This window comes from Pantherophis guttatus, chromosome 14 (genome assembly GCF_059756535.1).
Source record: "Pantherophis guttatus breed Tessera chromosome 14, ASM5975653v1, whole genome shotgun sequence".
Classification (NCBI taxonomy): Eukaryota; Metazoa; Chordata; class Lepidosauria; order Squamata; family Colubridae; genus Pantherophis; species Pantherophis guttatus.
In genome coordinates this window covers 428,419-445,076 of record NC_142076.1, presented here as the reverse complement: position 1 = coordinate 445,076, position 16,658 = coordinate 428,419, and the positions used below count along the sequence as shown (strand labels likewise).

General features: G+C 38.0%; 1 protein-coding gene across 2 annotated transcripts in view; it reads left to right on the top strand.

Moving 5' to 3' along the window:
* LOC117667369 (uncharacterized) overlaps positions 1–16,658 on the top strand; it is a 79,941-nt gene that overhangs the window by 18,031 nt on the left and 45,252 nt on the right. For both annotated transcript variants that reach the window (XM_087878701.1, XM_087878700.1), the window contains 8 exons: positions 3,392–3,541; positions 5,199–5,410; positions 6,230–6,315; positions 6,840–6,967; positions 7,433–7,579; positions 8,327–8,517; positions 9,961–10,043; positions 10,899–11,035. In XM_087878701.1, the coding sequence (XP_087734827.1) occupies positions 3,392–3,541; positions 5,199–5,410; positions 6,230–6,315; positions 6,840–6,967; positions 7,433–7,579; positions 8,327–8,517; positions 9,961–10,043; positions 10,899–11,035 (1,134 nt within the window). The remainder of the gene's footprint in view (positions 1–3,391; positions 3,542–5,198; positions 5,411–6,229; positions 6,316–6,839; positions 6,968–7,432; positions 7,580–8,326; positions 8,518–9,960; positions 10,044–10,898; positions 11,036–16,658) is intronic.

Sequence of the window (16,658 nt, the reverse complement as noted above, 5' to 3'; positions counted from 1 at the left end):
TAAGATATTAGCGAACAGATTAATGCCAGTTATGCAACAAACAATTCATAATGATCAATCAGGTTTCATAAAAGGGAGGCAAATGAAATATGTTAGACAAATTATAAACTTATTGGAATATTTGGAAAAAAATAACCAGGTCCCTGCAGCGTTCATATTTTTGGATGCAGAGAAAGCATTTGATCGACTGAATTGGCAATTTTTGTTTAAGATAATAGAAAAAATGCATTTTGGGGAGTATTTTATACACTCAATTAGAGCAATATATCAGGAACAAACAGCACAAATAATAGTTAATGGAGGCCTAACAGAAGTCTTTAAAATTGAGAAAGGTACAAGGCAGGGTTGTCTCTTGTCGCCATTGTTGTTTATCTTAACTTTAGAAGTTTTGTTGAATAAGTTACGTGAATCTGATAAAATAAAAGGAATTGTAATTAGACAGCAGGATTATAGATTAAGAGCGTTTGCAGATGACCTGGTTGTTACTTTATCTCAACCTATAGAAGTGGCTCCATATATGTTGGACATAATAGGTCAATACGGTAAGGTATCTGGATTTAAAGTAAATCAACATAAGACAAAGATGATAATTAAAAATATGTCCATATCTCAAAGAGAAGATTTAGGGAGAATAACGGGCTTTGAAATAGTTAAAAAGGTTAAGTATTTAGGAGTATATATTGCAGCCTCAAACACGAAATTATTTAAAAACAATTATGAAATTCTTTGGCAAAAACTACAGAAAGAAATGGAAAATTGGAAAAAGCTACAACTATCATTACTGGGAAGGATAGCAGCAATAAAAATGAATGTTTTACCTAGGTTCTTATTTTTGTTTCAAATGATACCAGTGCTTAAGAAAGACGGAAATTTGATGGAATGGCAGAAAGGGGTTAATACTTTTATCTGGGGTGGGAAGAAACCAAGAGTGAAACTGAAAATTATACAGGATGTACGTGAGAGAGGAGGTCTTAAAATGCCTAACTTAAGATTGTACTATGAAGCGGCTGTTTTATCATAAATTAGCGACTGGTTTAACTTAACTGAAGAAAGAATGTTAAACATAGAAGGCTATGATTTGTTATATGGATGGCATGCTTATCTGTTATATGAAAAAAAAGTGAATAAAGGGTCCACTGTTTAAGGGTCATATACTTAGAAATGCGTTGTTGAGGGTTTGGAAAAAGTATCAATATAAGCTAAACTATAAGATACCCATATGGGCAAATCCCAGACATGCAATAGAAAATATAAGTATAGAGCAAAAAACAGAGGTGATTACTTATAAAGAGCTTCTTCTTTTGGAAAGGGGTAAACTGCAATTGAAATCTTTAGATGGATTAAAAGAAGAAGGGATAATTTATACTTGGTTTCAGTATGGTCAGCTTCAAGCTAGATGGAGGGAAGATCAAAAAATTGGTGTTATGCAAAATGAGGAAAATTTGGTGAAACAGATTAGAGATCAAAGTCAGATGCATATTAAAAGGTTGTATAATGCTTTATTGGAATAGATTCAGAAAGATTGGTTGTACAGTGGTCTAAAGCACCCTGTTATTAAGAACAGCTGCCTGCAATTACTGCAGGTTCGAATCTCGCCAAGGCTCAAGGTTGACTCAGGCTCCCATCCTTTCTAAGGTAGGTAAATTGAGGGCCCAGTTGTGGGGGCAATAAGCTGACTTTGTATAAATATACAAAAGAATGAAGGCTATTGCTTAGCGCATTGTAAGCCGCCCTGAGTCTCCGGAGAAGGGCGGCATATAAATCAAATTAAAAATAAATAAATTAATTAAAAAAAAATGGAATTGGTTAAGGATTGTATGATAAAATGGGCACAAAACTTTCAGGAACCAGTGATGATGGAAACATGATGGAAACATGAGGGAAAAGATTTGGGTCAGAAATGTTAAATTTACGCAAGCACAAAATTTGAGAGAGAATTTTTATAAAATGTTTTATAGATGGCACTTAGATCCTAAAAAATTATCATGCATGTACTCGAATTTGCAAGCTAAATGTTGGAGATGTGAATGTGATGATGCAACCTATTATCATATATGGTGGACCTGTAAGAAAATCAAGGCATTTTGGATAAAAATTTGGTGGGTGATGCAGAACATTCTGAAAAAAAGGTTGAAATTTACTCCTCAATTGTTTTTACTGGGTATAACGACGGATTGTACAGTATTAGAGACTAAAGTGATTTTGAACTTAAAATCAGCAGCAAGGCTGTTGGTAGTGCAATACTGGAAGAAGGACTTTTTGCCTACTATTGAAGAGTGGATACTGAAAGTAACAAACTTAGCAGAAATGGCGAAAATCTCAGCTTATTTGAAGGACTATACACAAGAAAGATACGTATCGGAATGGAGAAGATGGATTGATTATATTCAAAATAAGTATCAGACAAGAAAATATCAAATAGCTTATGAATGAACGTTAAGTATTAGAAGTATTATGTTATCTATAGTGGAGTTAAGGTTTCAGGGGGGGATTTAGTAGTCTGAGGATAGATAAGTTAATTTAGTTTATGATTGTTAATTGAAATACCTTGTATTTTGTTCTGGGAAGTCTGGGGGGGAGGGGAGGGAAAGGGTGGGGGGAATATTGGGGGGGAAATTCTTTTTTTTCTGTAAAACTTTTCAATAAAAAAAAAGAATTGGTGAAGCTAACATTACTTATTTATTCTACTTTTCATTCTCTGTTTTCTAAATTTCTTTGCAGAATATCATCCCTCCATCTGCATTAATAGATTAACAGAGTTGGAAAGGGATTTATGGCTCACTATTGTCTTTATTTCCATGAGATATTTGCTCTATTTTCATTGCAAATCAAAATGAACTCTTTTATAACTAGCCTAGAAAGAACAGGTGTAACCATCTACCATCAGTAGGTACATTTCAATTTTCAGATATGCTGTGATGGAGCAAAATTCCCTGGCAGCTGATCCTTCCTGTGGCCATATGTCAATGGGCTTCTCAATCATCATCCAGGTCATGGATGAAAAGTAAATCGTTTTCATGAAAAAAACCAAGGAAACCAAGTTGCCTTTTGAAAAGCCCCTTTGGGGCTACTGTGGCCATGCTGATTGTATTGCAGAACATAGAATAAATGTGCATTAGCTACATCACTTTTTCAACATTGAATTCAATCTTCAAACTTGGTCAATTCATTAAAAGAGAATTTTACTGAATATAGACCTCTCTTATTTGTGGATCAATTGTGCCATGAAAATATTTCATAAATTTAGAATTTCTCTGTAAATAAAAAAGTGGAAAATAGGAGTATTTTTAAAAAAAAGATAAGACTTGAGATATTTGAATATATAGGCTAAAAAGCTGTAGTTTTATTGCAGTTCTCATCTTTCCACTGACTTGCCTGTTTTCCTTCTTAGTTGGTTGTTCTCAAGAAATTAACAGTCAGGCAACTTGCACAGTTTTCTGCCAGTGATGGAGCTCTGAAGACACCCAAAGATGTTGAGAATGTGATGCATCTCATAACAACAGCTACACTGACAGAATACATTAACGAATTCAGCAGACAGGTATGAAAACAGATCAGGTGGCATTACATTTTATGAAGTGTTTGCAATCATTAAGGCTGCATTCAATTATGTTGATTTTGCAATTCCCTCAAATCTTCCAGGTTTGCATGACACACTGAGCCACAAACTATTTACACACATGGGGCTAAAATGTGACTGACAAATTTGTGGTTGCCACCAGGCTCCACAAATCATGTATAAGCAAGACTTGTTTTGGGAGGAGATGGAAACACTGCATTAACATTGGATTAGATAGATAAAATTCATGGGTTGGATGAGATGAAGATGGCCTTATGGGACTGGGTTCCAAAAGAACATTTAAAGAAGCATCTTTGAGTCACAGTTAGGACACTGGGGGATGAGCCTGTAGGCTAAGAGTCAATAACTAATTCTTTTATTTGAGAATTTTATTTGAATAAGATGGCTTCCAACTACTTATTTTCTGTGTCTTCTGGTTTTGTTTTTCTTATATGGGGCTGAATTATTATTTTTTCCATGTCTCACTGAGGTAACACTCTGTTTTACAAATCATTTATTTGTTTGATTCATCTACATAATTTCATATACTTTTATTTATTTAATGTGTATCCAACCTTTTTATTTTTACAAATAACAAGCATTTCCCACATACCTTCCTCCTCCTATTTTCCTACAACAACAACCCTGTGAGGTATGCTGGGCTGAGAGAGACTGACTGGCCCAAAGTCTTACTTAGAGTCCACATAATATGGTTCTCATACATTGATCTTAGTGAACTTTCTAAAATTATGTATCATTCATTTTTTCTGGGCACATTGGAAAGCTAGCTTTCCCATCTTTGAGTCTTGATTCAGGTATAAAATACATCCTTTTTTAAAAAAAATGTGGATCTATTCCCCATCTTTCCTTCCTTACAACTCATATTTGGTCATCATGATATAAAAAAGATGGTGAAACTCTAGAAAGAGTACAGAAAGGGCAACAAAAATGATTAGGGGATTGGAGGCGAAAACAAAGAACGGTTTCAGGAACTGGTTATGTCTAGTTTAATGAATAGAAGGACCAGAGGTGACATGATAGCAGTCTTCCAATATCTAAGGGGCTGCCACAAAGAAGAGGGGGTCAACCTATTTTCCAAAGCATCAAGAAGTAACGGATGGAAGTTTAACAAAGAGGGATCCAACCTAGAATTAAGGAGAATTTTCCTGCCAGTTAGAACAATTGCCGTTGTGGGTGCTCCATCACTGGAAGTTGTTAAGAAGAGATTGGACAGCCGTTTGACTGTAATGGTCAATGGTCTCCTTGAATAGGGGGTTAGACTAGAAGACCTCCAAGGTCCCTTCCAATTGTTATTCTGTTATTCTTCCAATGAGTATTATAGCCCAGATGAAGTGAGGAGGAGATAAACTGATTAGAGTTCATTAGCAGGATGTGACCTTTATTCTAAGGCAGTTTCAGATGGAACAGGTCCCTTGAAACGGAAGTGCATCCATCAAGGGAAATCCTTGGATAGGTATCAGGGAGAGGCACAATTGCAAAGCTTTTGTCAAAGTCTCATCTGATTATCAGAGAGTCCACCTGGTGCCCAAACATCTAATTTCTACTTTTATCTAATCCCTCTCTCAAGAAATAATACAATAATTCAGTCACACTCTTCTGCTTGATCTTCCTTTTCAAGGACAATGTTAGCCTGCCAAAGGAGGTCCAAGCCAACCTCCTGGAGCACTTGCTGGTGACAGCCCAACCCATCCTTCGAAAGGCAGATGATGTGGAGTTGACACTCTGGATGATGCAGTACCTCCCAAAATTGATATCGGGAATAAACAGTTCACTTGTTCCACTCTTATTTGAGGATCTGGAGACCAGAAATTGTTCTGCTGTCAATGCTGTGTATGAGCTCTATTACTTATTAACGATTATTTCATTTGAATAAGTTCTTTAATTCTGCTATTTTTAAGTGCCATATTAATTGTTATAGATATGTCACATCATATTTCATATGTCATATATCCCACCCACCCACCTTTTTATTCCATCAAGCGGGCTTGGCCTGATCTCTTCCCTTTTTAAATACGTAAATTTTAATCTGTTTTTAAATTATTGGGGTATTTTAATTTGTCTGGGCCAAATAATTTAATTTGATTTTATCGGGTTTTTAAATTTTGTGTATTTATGTATTTTATTGTTGACTGTTCACCGCCCTGAGTCCTTCAGGAGTAGGGCAGTATACAAATCAAATAAACTAAACTAAACTAAACTAAACTAAACTAAACTAAACTAAACTAAACTAAACTAAACTAAACTAAACTAAACTAAACTAAACTAAACACACACACACACACACACACACACACACACACACACACACACACCTTATCTACTTACTGGGTTTATAAGGCTTTCCAACTAAAAATGCGACTTTACTAGTTTTAGTAAATATATTTTATTATATTATGTTATGTTATATATTACAGACCGGAGAGTACAGGAGATGCGAGAGAATATTCATGGCTAAGAGGGATTCTTTATTTTTTCCTGGGCTTTATATTCCTTGTTGCCTTGTTGCACAACACACTCAGGCCTAAGCTAGAGATGTAGGCAGGAGCCTTCATGGCACCTGCGCCTGTCTGTCTTGCACATCAGCCCCTTTTGAGCACTTTGCATTCTTTCTGAATGGTTGGGAGTAATAATACTTTTTCTGTATTACAGAGTAACTCTGTTAAACGGTTCTCTTGGTCAGTTTGGCAATGCTACCCGACAGAAAATTTTTGAAGCCATCCTTAGGGTGATCTCAGGTAACTAGCAACCAGAGCAGTCCCAGTGCTTTAAGCTGCCCCAAGCAAAAGGCTGGTGGGCTGCATTTTGGATGGAGGGGGCAGAACAGCAGAGACTATAAAGGGTGAAGGACACTTTCACAAGAACCCCATTCAGCTGACTTTGTTAGATGCCTTTGGATGCCCTGTTCCCCCATGTCTACATCCCTCTGCCCTTGGATTCTCCAATGGGGCTCAGAGTGTTGACTTTTACAGAGTTCTTGCAATGATTGTTAAAATCATACATAAGAGGAACTTCACATTATTATCAATGTTTTAAATAAATGTCAGTATGATTATTACTAAGGATGCAGGCTTTGCTTTCATCCTCAGTAAAGGTAACGTTTAAATCTTAAGTATAAATTTTTAATTTTGGAAAAATCAAGCTTGACATTTCAAATATTAAACATCCTGATAATGTTTTTACTTGAGAAGCTTAAAAATTGTCAAATGATCTTACCTGATTTTTATTGAAATACCTTTTGTCCTCCCTTCCTTGACTTCAGCCTCCTCTCTTCGATGCTATGCTTCAGACAATTTTTTGGTGTTTCTAGAAAAGACGTTTCAGGGTTTTATTGTCTTCCTGACTTTGAAGGACCTGGAAACGTTAATTCCCTCCTCTGACTTCCAAAAGGTACTGTTGTTATTCACTGGCATCAAAATTATATCTAATTATTCATGCAGATTTTTTCCCCTTCCTAATAATTTTCCTGCTTTTTTCAAATCAACGGAGTGTTGATTGGCTGTCTTATTGACTGAGCCTGAGGTTGTGGGCTAAGAGAGAGGGACTGGCCCAAAGTCACCCAGCTGGTTTTCTTTCCTAAGCCAGAACTAGAAGTCACAGTCTCCCGGTTTCTAGCCCAGTTCTTTAACCAGTAGCCCAAATTGGCTGTCAATCATTCATGCAGGAATGACCCATGAAAAATGTCCCACTGGGGAGTGGGTTAACAGTGGGGAGCTGCATTTCCCTCCCCCCCCACCCCGCTCCAATCATCTGTTCTGTACAATCAGGGCATGAGTCCTTCTTGCTACCTCGCTATGCTAAGGAGTCTCTAGTCTGATTTGGATGCTGATTTTCTATTCTTTTTCTTTTTTTCAGATTGTGAATACAGTTCCAGCAGATGAGCTAGCTGAGCTGTTTTCTACAGAGGGATTCATTGATGATGATCCTTTCTTGACGGCTGTGTTAAAGATCTATAATAAAACTGGCTTATTTATTGACAGACTTAACCAGAAAAATATTATTGTAAGAAACAATTGTGGCTTATTTAACAAACCATTAAAAAGTGAACTTTAAGTATAATACGTATGTACATTATAAACATTATTATTAATTAATTTAATATAGCTGCCAGGGACTCTGGGTAATTTACAGAATGTAATACTAAATTAAACAATTACAAAAACAAACATTTTAAAAGGCAGAACTAAAAACAGCCAATAAAACAAATCTGTGACAACATTTAACAGAAGGGAACTGGAGTCCCCCCCACCCTGCTAAATGTACCAAAAAAACGGGGGTGGGGAGCGGGGGACAGGCAGTCTCTCAGGTAACCAGGTCTTATGCCATGAAAGCCTTTAAAGAAAAGTACCAGCACCTTGAATTGCACTCATGGCACAGCAGTGACACGTAGGCATAAGAAAAATGCCCGTTGCTGCTTGTCCTGCTGCATTTTGAACCAGCTATAACTTCCATAACAGTCTTTCTCAATCTCAGTGCTGGCTGAGAATTGAAGTCTGAACGTCCTAAAGTTGCTGTGGTTGAGAAACCCTGTTGCAGGTGGCCTTGAAGGGCAGCCTCGTCCAAAATGTTGGCATAGTTCAATTGCTAGGTGACTAGGGCATGGCTGACCCCCTACCTGCAAGTCCTCCCAGTCAAGGAAAGGGCATAATTGGCACACGAGATGTACCTGCATTGTTGTTTTTGGACTATTCTCATCCCTGGTTAGATTTCTAGCACTCAGATCTTAGTTCTACGGCTTTCCTCTTGCAGGACATTCTTCCAAACAGCACCAAGGTGGCTCTTTTGGCTGGGCTGTGGCCTAGCGTGGTTTCTAGCAGCGAAGAAGCTGAGGTGTCCTTGTGGCTGGATAGCCGCTTGGCTCATTCCTTCATGTTTCTTAATGGTGATATGTTGAATGCTAGTGAGACCTTGAACACCAGCTGTGGTACATTCCAAAAAATGTAAGTATGTGGCCATGTCAATTTGCTGGCATGGAGTCCTACCTCACTTTGGAACTCCAGATAGATGGCACTACAGTATCCAACTAATGGGAATTAGGAATGGAGGAGCCAGAGCTGGACACCTCTTTGGGAAACAAATAGATCTAATTCAGAATAGGTCCCATAGAATTCTGTCTCATGTTCCAACAACCCCACTCCTTATCATTTTTAAAAAAGAAGAATTGCTTTCTATAAGCAATTATAGTGGTGGCAGCACAGTGGTTAGAATACAATATTGCAGGCCAACTGCCCACAACCAGGAGTTCAATCAAAGTTGACCCAGCTTTACATCCTTCTGGCTCAAAGTTGACTCAGCCTTCCATCCTTCCAAGGTTAGTAAAATGAGGACCCAGATTGCTGGAGGCAAGATGCTGACTTTGTAAACCACTCAGAGGGGGCGCTATGAAGTGGTATATAAGTCTAAGTGTCATTTCTACTGCTATAAGCATTTTATGATGAGAGTGTTGTCAGTTTTCTTTCCTATCATTGGTACATTGGTACACTGGGTGAAACCAGGCTTAATAGCAGTAACTGTGAGAGGGATCTGGGAGTCTTAGTGGACAATCAATTAAATATGAACCAGCATTGTGTGGCGGCAGCCAAAAAAGCCAATGCAATCCTAAATTGCATTAACAGAGGGATACAATCAAGATCAAGGGAGGTACTAATACCACTCTATAAAGTAAGACCACACCTAGAATACTTAATCCAGTTTTGGTCACCACACTATAAAAAAGATGCTGAGACTCTAGAAAAAGTGCAGAGAAGAGCAGCCAAGATGATTAGGGGACTAGAGGCTAAAACATACAATGGACAGTTGCAGGAACTGGGCATGGCTAGTCTAGTGAAGAGAAGGAACGGGAGATACGATAGCAGTGTTCCAATATTTGAGGGGCTGCCACAGAGAAGAAGGGCTCGAGCTATTTTCCAAAGTGCCTGAAGGCCAGACAAGGAACAATGGATGGAAACTGAACAAGGAAAGATTCAACCTGGAAATGAGAAATTTTCTGACAGAGCAATCAACCAATGGAACAGAAGTTGCCTTCAGAAGTTGTGGAAGCTTCATCACTGGAGGCTTTCAAGAAGAGACTGGACTGCCATCTGTCAGCAATGGTGTAGGGTTCTTAGGCAGGGAGTTGGACTAGACCTACAAGGTCCCTTCCAACTCTGTTAATCTTTTAAAAATTTCTCTTCTCTAGCTTCTCCCATTCAACATTTTATTTATGGTCTACTTGTTGAAACTTACAACCAATAAGATTTTGAATTCTGAAGCAAAGAGATTGTTTGTTTTTATGTGTTTATTTAACAGTTTGGCTAAGTGGTCAACTAGTAAAGCTAATGAATTTGCAAGAAAGAAGTCTGAGCTCTACGGCCAACACTTACTCCATACCTCTCTTTCTGCAGAGTGAACAAACTGAGTGAAAATATTGTGATATTCAAAGATAAGGAAGAAGAAATGTACTTTTCCATGAAAGCTTATTTGACTGGTAAGGCCATGGGAGAAGTTCTCTTTCTGTTTCCCTTGCAAGTAGAGCTGACTATAGGCCCAACATCTAACCACACATAGCTCACATGTAACACCTTCTCAGATCAGAACATGGCACAAGGACCTTCACATCAGAATGAGGTTCATTCAGTCTCTACCAGTGGTGGGTTGCTACCGGTTCAGTCCGGATCTTGCGAACCAGTAGTAACAGTGGCGGGAGGCTCCGCCCTCCCGCCTGGATGTCATCACGGACACTGCTCATGTGCAGAAGCATCCTGTGCGCGCTCCTGTTGCGAACTGGTAGCAAAGGTAAGTGGAACCCACCCCTAGTCTCTACAAATCATAAATATAGTTTGAAATAGGTTGGCTTATAAAAGCAGATGTCCACCTAAGCTGGAATCCTCATGTAAAAAGGGCTGTCAAAACTGCATGTAAAGCTTCCCTCACAAGGAGGAAGAAAAAGTCACATATCTATCTCAAACTGCTTGCTGTAGTAGAAATCCCTTATTTATGTGTCCCTATGACAGTGTGATACATCTGTCTTGATCTCAAGTCTTGGAGTTGAGCTAACCACAGACTGGTCCTTCTGGTTTTCTGCCAGGAACAACCAGAAAGAAAGAAATACCAGTAATTGCCACCTGTCTGAATCCCATAACATTGCTAACTCCGAATTCTGAGCATTGTGTTAATATTAGCTAGTTTGTTTATAGCATTTTCTAGTGGTATTAAAAATGCAAGTGCTTTAAAATACTTACAAAACTGTAAAATAAAAACAGGATAGGATAAAAATATATCAGAGAGACCAGTGTCTGGAACTAGGTTTCTTTAAAAGTAACTGGAATGATTTTTCGTACAGCAAGCAAAAGCAGACCCCGATGCTACAATCCCAGCAATCCTGAGAGGTCCAGTTGGCTTGCGATGTATCTTGGGAACTATATTCGTTATAGCAGTGCCAGAGACATGCGCTTATTCACAAACAAGAGTGCTGCCATAGTACGTATTGCTGCTGGAATTGTTTTAAACAAAACCTGTTGGAAAAACTGAGGTCTGAACAAATTCTCTTTATGTCTGATACGTTTATTGTTAATTTTTATTCAACCCACAGGGATGACATCACATTGTTTAGAACAATGGAACGATCAATGGGGCCTCTGCTGTGGGGTCAGTAAAGCTAAGATAGCAACTGAGATTAATGGACAGAATTTTGATTGCACAGACAAGGTTGCCATCTTTTTTTACCCCATGTGAATAAATAGACTATATTCAAAATATTTTGTATATAACTTTTTCTTAGTTAAGTTTATTATTTCCTATTATAGAACAGAACAGAAGAATAGAGTAGGAATTAGAATAGAATAAAACAGAACAGAACAGAACAGAACAACAGTACAGAACAGGTTTTATTTGGCCAAGTATAATTAGACACACAAGGAATTTGTCTTTGGGGCAGAAGCTCTCAATGTATATGTGAAGCAACAGGTAATAACGGTAATATGATACCGTTACGATAAGATGTAAAGAAGATGAGAAGGATAATAATAATGCAACAACCTTACAACATGGGTGAATATACTAGATATAAGACAGTACTGTGAGGGTTAGGTGTTCTGATGGTATGAGAGAAAAAATTGAGGAGATACAAAATCTGTTTGCTTGTAGCATTTCATCATGATTTAACTGATTTTAACATGACGTGAGAACTGCGCTATTGTAGTTGTCAGTCATGTTGATGGCCTGGAGACTAAAACATATGAAGAACGGTTGCAGACAAAAGAAGGAAAACAAATATACTCAGACAGATTGGAGAAAGAAAAAAAAATGGAATATATCATGTAACAAGATAACAAAATACCATAGTTTGAATTAAATGGATGTAAGGGTGTCTGGGAGTTTGATGTCTGAACAATCTTAGGAGATACTTTCCTTCTTCTCTTTGTTCTTTCTCTAGTCTTTTTTTTTTCTTTTTCCTTTTGTCTCTTTTCCCCTCTCTATTTTTTCTAATTCTCTTTTCAATTTCTTTTGTTATATTTTTATTCTCTTTTTCTTCTTTATTTTTGTTTCTCCTTTCCTTTTTTATTTTAACTATTATTAATAATGTTACTATTCTCTCTCTTTTTTCACTATTATTTTTTATTAAAGTTGATTTTATGAATATACAAACAATTTGACTAGAAAAAGAGTATAAATGATTGAAAAACATGATTTTTGGATGCTTTAATACCTTTTTAAATTTGGAATTTTTAAGCTCTATTTACAAATCTAATAATTTAGAAGAAAATGTTCTTCAAAGTGCTGGATATTAAAAAGAATTATTTAAAGATTTAATAATTATAGAAAATTGATTTCAAAGTGATTTAAAATGATACTTATTGGAAATAAGCATGGTACGGGAAAAAGCTTAGGAGAAAATAGGAGCTAAGATATTTATATATATATATATATATATATATATATATATATATATATATATATATATATATATATATATAAGCTTAGGAGAAAATAGGAGCTAAGATATTTATTTATATATATATATATATATATATATATATATATATATATATATATATATATATATATATATATATATATATATATATATATATATATAAGCTTAGGAGAAAATAGGAGCTAAGATATTTATATATATATATATATATTTAGATATATATATATATCCCGCCCTTCTCCCTGAAGGGACTCAGGGCGGTGAACAGCCGAAATTAAAATAACATACAATATAAAATTTAAGATAATTAAAAATAAATTAAATTAATCAGCCTCCCAATTTAAAACCCCTAGCTATACAATTAAAAAACTAACCCATAAAACCTATTCAGGCCAGGCCGGCTTGCTGAAATAAAAACGTCTTCAGGGCCTTACGGAAAGTGTGGAGATCCAGAATCAGCCGTATTCTGGGAGGTAGCTCGTTCCAGAGGGCGGGTGCTCCCACAGAGAAGGCTCTCCCCCTGGGGGCCGCCAGCCGACATTGCTTGACCGACGGCACCCTGAGGAGGCCCTCTCTGTGAGAGCGTACTGGCCGGTGGGAGCTTATCGGTAGCAGAAGGTGGTCTCGTAAATACCCTGGCCCTAAGCCATGGAGCACTTTAAAGGTGAGAACCAACACCTTGAAGCGCACCCGGAAGACCACCGGGAGCCAGTGCAGCTCACGCAGGAGAGGTGTTATATGGGAGCGCCATGTCGCTCCCGTAATCACCCGCGCGGCCGCATTCTGGACCAGTTGGAACCTCCGGGTGCTCCTCAAGGGGAGCCCCATGTAGAGAGCGTTGGTGTAGTCCAGGCGAGAAGTGACGAGAGCATGAGTGACTGCGCATAAGGAATCCCGACTCAGAAAGGGGCGCAACTGGCGTATCAGGGGAACCTGATAAAAAGTCCCCTGGCCACAGCCGTCATGTGCTCTTCTAAAGACAGCCGTGTGTCCAGGAGGACGCCCAAGTTGCGAGCCCCCTCTGTGGGGGTCAATGATTCGCCCCCAATAGCCAGCGATGGCACCAGCTGGCTATATCGGGATGCCGACATCCACAGCCACTTGGTCTTGGAAGAGTTGAGTCGAAGCCTGTTCCTCCCCATCCAGACCTGCACGGCCTCCAGACACTGGGACATCACTTCAAGGGCATCGTTGGGGTGGTTTGGGGTGGAGATGTACAGCTGAGTGTCATCAGCGTACAGATGGCATCACACCCCAAATCCACGGATGATCTCACCCAGTGGCTTCACATAAATGTTGAACAGGAGTGGCGAGAGGACCGACCCTTGTGGCACCCCACAAACAAGGCGTCTCGAGGTCAACCTCTGCCCCCCTGCCAACACAGACTGTGACCGGTCGGAGAGATAGGAGGAGAACCACCGCAACATGGTGCCTCCCACCCCAATCCCTCCAACCGGTGCAGCATGATACCATGGTCGATGGTATCAAAAGCCGCTGAGAAATCTAATAGGACCAGAACAGAGGAGCAATCCCTGTCCCGAGCCCTCCAGAGATCATCAACCAACGCGACCAATGCCGTTTTGTAAATGTCTGTTTTCTTTTGGCTGGTGAATTAAGTCCGTTTATATTGATTGAAATAAGTTTTAGCTCTCTTTCCATCTCTCTTTATTTGTCTATTCGTTGTTTTCAGTCTTTTTGTGTTTCTAGTAATTCTTTGCGTCTTTTCCCTCGCTCCCTCTCTCTCCATTCTTTCTCTTTCCAATCTTCTCCCCTCTTCTTCATCTCTTTCTTCTTTCTCTGTCCGCTGTTCCTCTTGCCTCTTAAGTTCCTCTTCTTCTCTGCTCTCCTGCTTCTCCTCCAGTACAAAGTGTTGGTCGAAAAAGACCTGTGCTTTTTCTAAGTTATCAATTCTATATTTTTTGTCTTCCCAGGAGATTAATAGACCCTCCGGTATTAGCCAGCGGAACTTTATTTTAAATTTATTCAACTGTGCCGTTAGAAAGTTGTAGTTCCTTCTTTGGTCCCTTGTCCTTTTTGGTATCTGTTTGAGGGTTAAAATTTCTTTTCCCCTATACATAGTTGTATCCTCTCTCATCCTCCTGTAGATCTCTTCTTTTAAAGATTTTTTTGTAAATCTAATGTGTATTTCTTTTGGTAACTTATTTCTCCGGGCGTAGTTCGTGTGAACTCTATAGATTTCATCTATTCCACTTCGTATCTCTTCCTTGTCCCTCTGGGTCACTTCTGAGAGTATTTCAGTCATGATTTCTCCTAAATCCTCCTCCTTTTGCTCTTCTACATTCTGAAACCTTAAGTAGAAGGATGCCTTCTCCATCTCGAGATATGATAACGAGTCCTCTAGGTCCTTATTTGTGGCTGCTTGGTTATATTCCATCTTCTCCATTCTCTTATCCGTATGTTCTATTCTCTCCTCCACCTTATGAATCCTCTTTTTGTTTTCCTCTATTTTCTGTTGTATCTTTCCTATCTTCTCATCCATGTTCCTAATATTATCCTTTATCTCTCCCACATCCGTCCTAAGTTCCTCGTGATTTTTCCTTGTCTCCTCATGATTGTGGGCCATGGTCTCTTGCATTCTATTCATTCCTTCCTGGATCATCGTTAATACGGAATGAATGTTTTGCATACTAAGAGTGGGGGTTGCTTTATCTTTTTCCGTAGTTTCAACTGATTTTTGTTGTGCTGGAGAGGCCGTGAGTATCATCTGGTTTGATGGTATTTTCTTATTTGACTTAGTAATTGTTGCTGAGCCTGTAGTTGCCATTAGTATTTCTTTTGTTATCTTCTCCCAGAGTTTCATATACTGATTACTATTTGGGCTGTTATATTTCTTTTGGTATTTATATTCAATTTATGGCTTTCAGTAATCCCAGGGAGATAAACAACTAGGATAAGTTTCCTTGTCACACAATCACTATCTATATATAAATTTATCTATAAGTTCTATCTTTCACTTTTCAATGTTTTACAGAGTTCTTCAATTCTTGATGGCTATTTAGCCTATATTACTCTCTAAACATGGGGGTGAAATATAGAGGGAGGGAGGGAGGGAAAAGTCTAATACTTCAGCAATTCATCAGTTAACTGTCCTTATAATTAATTACTTACTATCTTATTTAAATTTATTATTAATTACTATTTATTGATATCAATTACCCTTAATTACAATCCTAGATTCACTTAGTCTGTCTAATATAATTTTTCAAAACTAAACATACAAAGCAATATGATATTTAACTACCAAGATAAAATATAGAACTAAGATAAGTATAAATATATATTTAAAGTATATATATATTTAAAGTAAATATAAAACTAAGTTAACAGTTATATATGTGGTATATAAGGTTATATATGAGATTTCAGAAACAGTACATTTAATATTAATACTTTTTATGCTTATTAATCGCTAATTTGTTATCAGCTTTTAATACAATTAATTATACTTTACAATTGATTCTTCTTCTTCTAGATCACTCTCTTCTTTTTTTTTCAAATTTGTATCCTTCTTATTTATTGTCTATTTACTTCCAAGGTCTAATGTCCCAATACTTTTAAGTTGAGCGTCCAGTGTCCACCAAAACTCCAAAGCGTCCACCTTTCAAAAAAAAATCCAAGTCCCAATACTTTTAAATTGAGTGTCCAGTGTCCACCAAAACTCCAAAGCGTCCACCTTTCAAAAAAAAAAAATCCAAGTCCCAATACTTTTAAATTGAGTAAATTCCGGCGGTGACGTCAGCGTGTTAGGGACAAAAGGAACAGTCTCCGTTCTCCAAATCCCTAATATCTTCGATTTAGGAGCCGATTTAGGCACTATTGACCTCGGAGAGGTCAATAGAAAAAAGGGGAAACTCCGAGGACCTCGGGGAGGACAGCAATCCCCCCGAAGGTTCAGGAAATCCCCCTTAATCCTAATCGGGGAAGAACCAGCCACCCCAGCTGGCCAGAAACGTTGACAGCTGACTAAGAGGGAAGCAAAAATCAAATAAAGAAGACTTCGGTGGAAGGATCGGGAAGAAAAAGAGCTCAAAAGGTATATTTACAATCCATAACGTGAGGATCGAAGGCGGGAGAAGATAAAACTCCAACTAAGAAGCGAACTATAGCTAAACAAGCAGCGACTGAGAAATAAGCAGAGACGGATTC